This window comes from Drosophila erecta, unplaced genomic scaffold (genome assembly GCF_003286155.1).
Source record: "Drosophila erecta strain 14021-0224.00,06,07 unplaced genomic scaffold, DereRS2 tig00000055-arrow-pilon, whole genome shotgun sequence".
Taxonomy (NCBI): Eukaryota; Metazoa; Arthropoda; class Insecta; order Diptera; family Drosophilidae; genus Drosophila; species Drosophila erecta.
Genome location: NW_020825200.1, coordinates 4,369,758 through 4,379,522, shown reverse-complemented (window position 1 = coordinate 4,379,522; position 9,765 = coordinate 4,369,758). Strand labels below are relative to the sequence as shown.

The 9,765-nt window shown below is 40.2% G+C and overlaps 1 protein-coding gene across 1 annotated transcript; it reads right to left on the bottom strand.

Moving 5' to 3' along the window:
• Nucleotides 1-366: 366 nt before the first annotated feature.
• On the bottom strand, nt 367-3,203 carry LOC6542622. Its single transcript, XM_026978818.1, has one exon. It carries the CDS (start codon nt 3,155-3,157, stop codon nt 434-436), a length of 2,724 nt encoding a protein of 907 aa, XP_026834619.1. The 5' UTR covers nt 3,158-3,203; the 3' UTR covers nt 367-433.
• Nucleotides 3,204-9,765: the final 6,562 nt, after the last annotated feature.

Sequence of the window (9,765 nt, the reverse complement as noted above, 5' to 3'; positions counted from 1 at the left end):
GAGGACAACTTCCTGGCATGAATGATATTGAGCTGAGGCGGCAGCAGTCCCAAATGAAATGCCATTAATTTGGCAAATGAGTGCGGTTGCGATGGTTGTTTGACTAACTGACTGACTGACTAACTGACTCACTGAATGAGTTGTCCAGTGACGGGAGGGGATACCGAAACCAATGCCAGACACTCCAATTCACAGCAATTACCAACAAGTTTAGGCAAATTTGAAGTCAAGTCGACTCAACTGCGGCTAAAACAACGACAACTGGGGAAATCTTTAGTTGGTCAAATTTTATTTTGCTACAGGTGAACCGTTTGGGTGTGGAACTTTTAAATTTATTTTCGTTGAGCTGATGAAGATTATGCAAATTTGTAGAATTTTTTCTGTATTTAATAGACAGGTAGAAGTATGTAAATTAAGGTACTTAGGGCAAGCTTCAAACTTTCTTCTCTCTTATATAGTTGATTTCTTCCCTCATTTTCTTTTGGCGGTACAAACTTTTCAAAATCTTTCGGAAATTTTTAAGATTTTTTTGAAAATTGTCCAACACACATGCGAGGTTTTGTCTCAAATCCCCAACATCAGAGTTATCATCGCAAGAACACTCTTCAACCGCGGAGATTGCGCGGAATCCAACTTTCAAGTTTCTGACCAAATACTTCAAGCACTTGATTTTAACGTTTTTCTGCTTAGAACAACCACCAATCGAGCGATATTTGAAGTGTCTAGATTGATAGAAAACGTGCGCCAAACGATTTCTGAGAAGTTTCCCATTAGAGTTCTTACTGCGATTACATCTTTTAGGATCCATTTTTTTCTGCGACAGTTCATCTGTCGTGGAACTATTTGCAGAATTACAAATATTTGATGGATTTCGATATTTCTGAAAATCAATAACGTTGATAGGTATTGTATTTTCCGAAATATTTTCATGGCTAGACTGCGATTTGCTTCTGACAATTGCGAAAGGAATTGGCATGTCAGTCTCCAGCTCATTCTGGAATAGAGTACTCGAATCTTCCGAATAATTCCAATTATTATTAGTTGAAGAATAAAGGTTTCTGTCGGAAAAGCATCTGTCTGCTTCAAGTGAGCTTAAGGACAATTCATCTGCTGCCGAAGAATAATACAATTCTGGGCCAAGAGAAAATTGTTCTTTATCTGATGCTCTATTGAAGTCGGAACCTAAATCATCTGCCGTTATAGCTTGCTCATCCATTTTAGCTTTATGAATATCATGTCTTGAAGTGGATTGGTCTTCTTCATATGCACTAAAGGTTTCCAGATTAAGGGACAAGGGCACATCATCAGAATTCTTTACTATTTGTGCGGTAATTGACTCTGGATTTCTGTCTGTCGTACAGCCCTCATCTGATTTTAAGGACCATTCATCTGCCGACGATGAATAATGCAATTCTGGACCAAGAGAAAATTGTTCTTGATCTGATAAATTATCGAAGCTGGAACTTAAATCATCTGCCGGTTTAGTTTGCTTATCCGTTTCAGCTTTGAGAATGTCATGTCTTAAAGTAAATTGTTCTCCTAATTCTTTTTCATTTGCACTAATGGTTTCCAGATTAAAGAAAACGGGCGCATCATCATCCAAAGGTACACTTTTCGTGGTCAGGCCAGCGCCGAAATCCTCTACTATCTGTGTTGAAATTGACTCCGGATTTCGAAATAGAGAATTCAGGTTGTTGTAGGAAAAGCACCTGTCTGTCGTACATTCCTCAAGTGAGCGTAAGGACAATTCTTCGTCGGCCGAAGAATAATACAATTCTGGGCCAAGAGAAAATTGTTCTTTATCTGATGCTCTATCGAAGTCGGAACCTAAATCATCTGCCATTATTGCCTGCTTCCCCATTTCAGCTTTATGAATGGATTGGTCTTCTGCATTTGCACTAAAGGTTTCCAGATTATGGGACAAGGGCACATCATCAGAATCCTTTACTATTTGTGTGGAAATTGACTTTGGATTTCTGTCTGTCGTACAGCCCTCATCTGAGTTTAAGGACCATTCATCTGCCGACGAAGAATAATGCAATTCTGGGCCAAGAGAATCTTGTTCTTTATCTGATAAATTATCGAAGCTTGAACTTAAATCATCTAAGATCTGTGTGGAAATCGACTGTGGACTTCGAAATAGATCTGGTTCGTTACCTGGTTCCTCGTCAGTTACGTCGATTTTATGAGTCCTCGATATACTGGGGTCCTCAACATCAAGGAAAATGCCAGGCTCGTCTTTTGATGGTGAGGTTTCTGAATTTTGATTTTCTGATTTTAGAAGCCCTACTTGCCAATTTGCTTGTTTATTCTGTAAGTACCTTCTCTTAGTCATCAATCTAGTAGGCTTATTGATGAGTCGCGAATTTAAGATTCTATATTTCTTAGGGAAAACTTTTCTGCAAACATCTGGATTTTCTCTAATTAAGAATCTACGGATTGTATTTAATGTTGAATTTATATGCGCAGTTGTTGTATTGACGGCCTCTATCATGTAATAGAGTGAGTGTGCCATCCGAAATGGATCCCTAGATTTTAATATTGGGTTACGTCTGGTTGTTTTTGAATATATATAACTTCCACATTCACACTTCTGGTAGTTTTCAATATTCTTCCCTAGGTGATCTGAATGTCGACTTATCGAACGTGAATAATGCCTACATCTTGATTCATTCCTGCTTTGTTCGGTATCCACGAAACTTTCAGGCATTTCGTCGAATTTCGCTTGGGGTTTTACACCAGTCTTCATTACATCTATCACACTATACTGATCATCCCTTAACAGCTTTTCGTCCCTTAACAGCTTATAGTTAAGATCATAGAAAGCCTTGAACCACTGGGCAAACTCCAAATTCTCCAAATTACCACGAGAAACCAGCCGCTGAATGGGGATTTGCTTCTCAACACCCTGTTTGAAGAGGCTCTTTTGCAGCAATCTCATATTATGCACATATTCATAATGGGTCCTCGGATTCATGAAGACCTGTTTCAATTTAATAGCCGACGGCTTCAGCTTATGAAGCATCAGACAATATTCCACGCCGGATCGCAGGTCCTCTATGCGCATGAAACTTGTGCGAAGATTGTTGTTTATCCAATTAAGGATTCTGCGACGGGACGCAGCTTTGCCATACTTGGTCTGATATACGTTTTGCATTACATAAAATTACGAAAGTGAAAATACTTTTTGTAAATTAGACGTGTTCGTGTCACTCACTTGGTTAAACTAAAAATATTCCCTCATAAAGCTTGACTCTTATACTTTTATGCCTACTCTGATCGACAATAAATCCGTAATTTGTGCCGCATGGGAATATTCAACTCTGTTACGTAGAACATGCATCTTCTATGGATTCTTATTACGAGTATATTACTTAACTTTCCCCTACCAACTTCATCCTTAAACCCTTCCTCCTTTCAACGTTTTGGATCTGATTAGTGCCGGCACCAAATTGGTTGTTCCTGTGTCATCTGGCCATATTTCAAGTAACTCCACTTCATGAGGGGTCATCTATCAAGCAAGTGCTGCAAGTGCTATATAATATTTCTGTCATTATGCTTAATTATCTGGTTCCTGTGCAATGCGTCAACGTTGACCTGACCGCTGACACGCCCCCATCGTCCTTGCGTGCTAGATGTCCGGTTCTCCATCCAATGTGAAATTAGTTGGGGCAGGTCCTTTCAGTCTTTTCACATAAGATTGAGGTTGAGCACCGAGGTTGAGGCGCTTTACATCGCGTGTTGTGTGCAGGCGGGTCATAAATGAAATCTGCTGCCACTTTGTCGCCCATTGTTTAATAATGAAATTAAATCGTTGTGGCCGACAAACTGTACGCCTTAAAAAAATGTTATAGTGTTTGAAATGAAATAGAAAATGTTTCGATGATTTCCTTCAAATATAAGAATACATATCAGTCACACATGCTAGCCGCTATTTCGTATTCAATTGTTTAGTGCATTTCACTTCAAAACGGCTTGAAACAAAGAGTTTTGCTTAGTGTACTTGGTGCTCGGTGGGTTAGAGACTAAACCCCAATCCCCGAATGGAAGCCAACCCCATCCGCTTCTCACTTGTCAGCGCTCTTGTTGACGCTTGACAAATGGCTTTGGGTGGGGATTTGGCCCCTTATTTCTTCTTTTGATTTACTGCCACATTTTGTATACACATATATATTTTTCCTTTGTTTGCCCAGCAGCGCGAGCGAACTTAGACTAATTCAAAGCGAAATGGATGTAAAAAGTGAAATGTGTTGAGGTTGGCTAAGTGAAATGTCAGGCAATTGTTCAACGTCCAACCGAAAACCTCAAACGGTTCCCAAATTGCATGCGATGGACGAGTTATTACCACTGGTTATTTTCTGATACCTCATACCTGTTGTGCAATACTCGAATAGGTACCCAATTGAGGTATCCCTGAATTTGGTTTTTTGGTACATTTTTTTTTTTACATAAATTACAGTAATTAAAATTCGATTGAAAACTAAAATCCAAATGCTCAGAGCTTTTTAATAATAAAGTAGTAGTAGTTTTGGTCTGTAATATATGAAGCGTATATGTTTAAGCTTTAAAGGGTATAAGCGTGTATTCCTCAGTTTGTTTTTCTTGCGTGTTAACTTTTGTGTTGTATTTTTTTGCGGTTCCTCGCTGTATCGTTATATATATTTTTTTGCAGTATTTTCACTGATAATTTGCACGCTTGTTGATTTGGCAGCTAATTACATAGTTGCTGCACTTTACGTTTTTTACATTCAACAATTTTATAATTTTACGAGTTATTTGTGTTTAATTTAATGTGCAATTTGTTGACCGGCAAATGGCCCTCGGGGCCCTCAATGAGTTCACATGAAAACGGGGTGGTAGCGGAAGTGTGGAAAATGTGAAGGAAAACTCGGAGGAAATTGGGGAAAGCGGTGCCGAGTGGGTGGGAGAAGGAAGAATTAAGCCAAAGGGCAACAGTTACTGGCTGCTGGCTGTTGTGTCAAGTGCTTAAAGTGCCCGAAACAGTTGCGCTGCGACATAAAATAACAATTACGCAATTAATTGCAGCATTTCAATAATATTTAATGATGCGTAAACAAAATTAAATGACAGCGGTACAAAGCCGGGTTCAACATGGCAAAATAATTGCAAATGACAAAAGTGAAAAACAAATTTCACATATTACTTAATGTATTTCATAGATAGCCGTACGTGCGTATTACGTTGTATACACACTTATTTAAATGGTTCGCCCAATTTATGTATTTGGCTTATTATATCATATCATAAGCGAAATTATGTGCACGGAAGGACAAATTTATGCGCAATGAGTCTTTGAATTACTCGATTTAAGGCAAATAATCGATTTAACTCATGCGTGGATTGAGTCGGAAACATTTAATTTATACATATTTTAATATATGACCCATATGATTCAAATCGAATAATCTATTTACTCGTGTGCAAGATTGAAATTAGTTGTTTTAACCACGGCTTATCATTTTTGGAGGCTCGCTGTTGGAAACCATAAGAGATTTCCTGGTTCTCGTGGCCACAGCTCCACTCCTGCTGGCGGTGGTCACATAAATCTCAGCCACTTAATAGACGACTGCATAATTTAACAGATAAACAAACAGGCGAGCGAAGCGACGAGTCCGCAGAATGCATGTGCCAATTGAATGGCTTGGAAAAATGCTGGGAAAATAGGCGGCAAGAAAGTGGGAAGCGAAGCCAGGGAAGGGAGAATCTCTTACGGTGGGGCGCCGAAAGCAAAAGCTAATTGCCAAATACTAAATTACCCATTCAGCAGTAAAAACATTTCGAGCTCCAAGCTCATGCGGCCCGTTGAAAGCCCTGAAAATGTGGTGTAAAACGTGGCTGGAAAGGAAACAAGTCGGCCAGTGGGCAAATATATTTCGAATTTGCTGTCAATGCGAAAAAAACACTTCTCACAGATACACACATACTTCTTATGCACCGTGAACAAAATTGCAAAGAATAAACTGATTTGGTCATCTCTGTTAACTTTCTATTTACACGTAAGTATTTATTTAGGCTTGGGATTTCATTTTCATATTTTTATCAAATAACATCGGAAAACCTGTAGTTGTTCCCCCTAATAGTTCGCAGTGTACACACATACATAAAGAGTAAGCCCTGTCGAACGAGCTGGGCGTGGTATTTGGAGTGGTTTGGGCTCGGATTTGCTGATATGGAGTAAATGGCAGTAACTGCGGAAAGTAGCCAAAAGAAATGGCCGAAAAGGAGGAAATCGGAGTACGGGCATGGGATTTGGCCAAGTGTTGAGCGCGTCCATGGTTGACCAAGCGAATGCGCTGCTTGGGCCAAGAAATTAGCCGTAGATTTCGACTCGAGTGGCTCGAAGGAATGGGCGAATATGTGCTCATTGATATCGATGTTTTATGACTTTTTTATGCCCACTAGCTGTGGCATAAAAAGTTGTCACCATCGGAATGATGTGGGTTTGGTATTTGCCGAGGATTGAATATAAATATATGCGCTTATCATTAATAGTACACATAAAATACATGTGTATATAATGGGCCATCAAAGTATTTGATTACCTCGATTGTCGTTGAAATATGTAAACATAATTTTCGACTAATTATTTGTTTGCGAGATCCTTTTGCAAGGATTCCTCAAAAAATGGCAGCCATCTCTTAACCAATTTTTATACCAGCTATTTAGGCGTATGCGATTTCTTTTTTAGAAGTGTTTTGAGAGCTTATAATATCTTCTTCAGCAGGCTTTCTTCCTTTTACTCTGCAGTTGAACTGTGGCCAAGTGGCCAACTGAAAGGCCACTGAGATGTCTCAAAAGCGCATTTCTGAGGGATAATCGCTCGTTCGATGGTCGTATAAGTAAGTGCATACTTACATGGGAAAGTAGTTCAAAGTGTAGTTTCCAAATGTAAAATTATAAGCAATGGCTATGCTATTTCGGTCATATCCGCTTCCTGCCGCCCTTCGACCCTCGCCTAATGTGCTTCTGGCCTCTTTAGGTCACGAGCCCACCACCCCGCCGCACCCCACTGCATCCCACCGCACCCCGCTCCTGCGCAATCATCGACCCCTTTTGCACTCGGCTCGTCGCTTCCGTTTGTCAACGAGTTCCGGAAATGATGATAAAAAATGGCTGCTGCAGCTGCAGCTGCTGTTCAGCACTCTCTATCTTTCCCCCTCCCACTCTGTGTGTGTTTATGACATGTGTGTGTCTGTGTGTTTGTGTGTGCATGTGTGATTGTGTGTGCAGATAGAAAAATAATTGGACCCTTTGCTGATCATGACAGCCATAAAAGTGATTGCACTTCTTTTGAGCCTTGATAACGTTGTCAGACATTTGAAGACATATTGTTGACAATTAAAAGACATAAATTCTTTGCATTTTCCATGTTAAATTGATGATTGGCATGGCCTTTAAAATTCAAGTGATTAAGATAGTAGTAGATTGCTAATAAAACTATAAGAATAATAAAAAATGTTTCTAAGCTGCCATCTTAGGAGGCTCAAAATTTCGAAAAAGTTTTTCGATTTTTCTACGTGTTCATGTAAGTTTGACTTAGTAGCTGTGCTCGAAACGCCAGCTGAGGCAGCAGCTAAAATTTCATTGCACTCGACTGCTGTGACTACTTAGCACAAGTGAGCCCCCGAAGGCATCTGGAATTTGTGGGCTATAGGGGCTGGGGTAGTTTGGGTTTAGGGGTTGTGGACCTGGCTTAAACTTGAACAGGGCTTTTTTCTTTTTTTTCTTTTTCTTCTTGCCATTGGGGAGCATTGGTAGAAAGTCATGGGGGCAAACGGGGAAAGCAGGCCAAGACAGCTGCTCATTTCCGCACGCTCAGCGACGATGACTTGGCAATGGAAAGCTGGCGAGAGGGGATTGCATAATAAGCAACTAAGAAAGCTTAGAACTGTGGCCATGTCCTCCTCTTACAGCATGAACTCACTGGCTTTTCACATATGCGGTGAAAGATATAGTTGCGACATCAGGAAATTTTCAAATTTAAGAGGAACTGCGAAAATGAATCACTTTAAAGTGGCTGAAAACGTCTGCAGACTTGAAGCATTCAATGACAGGTTACAATCTAAATTTGGCTCTCCTAACAAAGAATTAAACCCCAGCATAGTCAACATTATACATTTATCATTAATGGTTTGCTGCCCGCTGCTGTTGGAATGCTTTTGGTTTTATTTTTGCTTTTTTCCCGTGACAGGCACTTTCGGATGCATTCCTCCGCCTTCAGATCTCTCATCCTAGACTGCCACAATAAATGTAAAGTGCTGCCAAGTGTCGGCTGAGTCCGCAACCCCCTTTCTAAGCCCCTGGTCCACCCACACATGCATAGATTATTACCTGCCACTTGCCACTTGGCACCTCTTTTTTTTTCTACAACTTTGAAGGAGTTTTCTTCGACATTTTTCTCTCGCCTTTCGACCAAAAAGCTGCCAACACATGTTGGAAAGTTTTCGCTTCGTTTTGCCATTTTTTTGTGTTTGTGTGTGCGACATGAGAATGCTTTGAATCCATTCAGCAGCAGACGGCAGACAGCAGACAGGAAAGAGCAGAAAAGCCGGGGGAATGGGCTCGGAAAATTAAATTTGGCAGCTGCTGCCAAACTCTGACTAATTGACATGTTGCATGCTGCAACTCCAAGGGAAAAGTAGTGAAAGGTGCTGACTGGCGAGACCCGAGAATGTATTTAAACATTTCTTAGTATTTCAATTTGAAATCTCTTTGGCAACCGCAGACACATAAAGGAGGAAAGGGGGCAGAGATTTAACTTTGAATGCCATGTTAATTACAAAACACTAGGCAACTGAACTCGGCTTAAGAGTTCAGCTGGACACTGTGAAAAATGTGTAGTACAAATATCTGTAAAAATCTGTAATTTGTATTTGTACTAAAATCATATTACCTTGATAATATAGTTTCTGCATTTCCTCTAAAGCTGGTGCCCTGCCTTTTTTTTGCTCAGTGCACACCAGTTAAGTGTTCCAGCTTAAGTACATATGGGTAGAGGCCTTAAGCTTTCGCATTAGTCCACCACTAAGCGGAAACACAATGCACTTGGCCACATATCCACAGACAGTTCTCACACATCCGAGATTCAAAAATTGCGAGCTTGGGCTTCTAAAACATGCCCGACAACATTGGTTTCAATTGAAGTCGTTTTCGAGTGAGAATGTGTATAGGGATAAGTGTAAGGGCCGAAATGTTTACTTACCAAATTTTCTTTGGTCTGCCCACAGCACTCAAGCTTAAACAAAAGTTCTTTAAAATGTTTGTGAGTTTGTATTCTGGGAAAAATGTGATCTAGCGATTTGAGTGGGGGTTTTCAATTAACTAGGGCGTTCATTAAATGTTTTAGACACAGAAAATTCATTATAGCGTCCAATTAAGTCTATTTCGTTGGCAAAACGGTAAAATATATCTCGGTTTCTGGATTTGGAATTTGGATTCAGAACAGAATTCAATTGATATTCTTTCCTATTATCCTATATTTGCATATCCCATCCTAGTTTCAAAGATCCTTCTCAATCCCTCCTATCAATGGTAATCCCTCGCTTGCCCAGTTGATTGCCTCGTTTAAAGGAGTGTTAACCACACTTTGATGGACCAAAAGCAGGAACATTATCGCAAGTCAGCTGCGAAAGCCAAAGGCTCAACACCTGCAGGAGTCTTTAGCGGGCAATCCTTAAAGAGCCCCAGAAACTTTTGCAATGTCCTGCGGGTTATTTATGTCCACAGATTGACTTAATCACCTCC

Excerpts from the sequence above, each read along its gene's own strand:
- LOC6542622 (XM_026978818.1), bottom strand. The coding sequence starts at position 3,157 with ATGCAAAACGTATATCAGACCAAGTATGGCAAAGCTGCGTCCCGTCGC.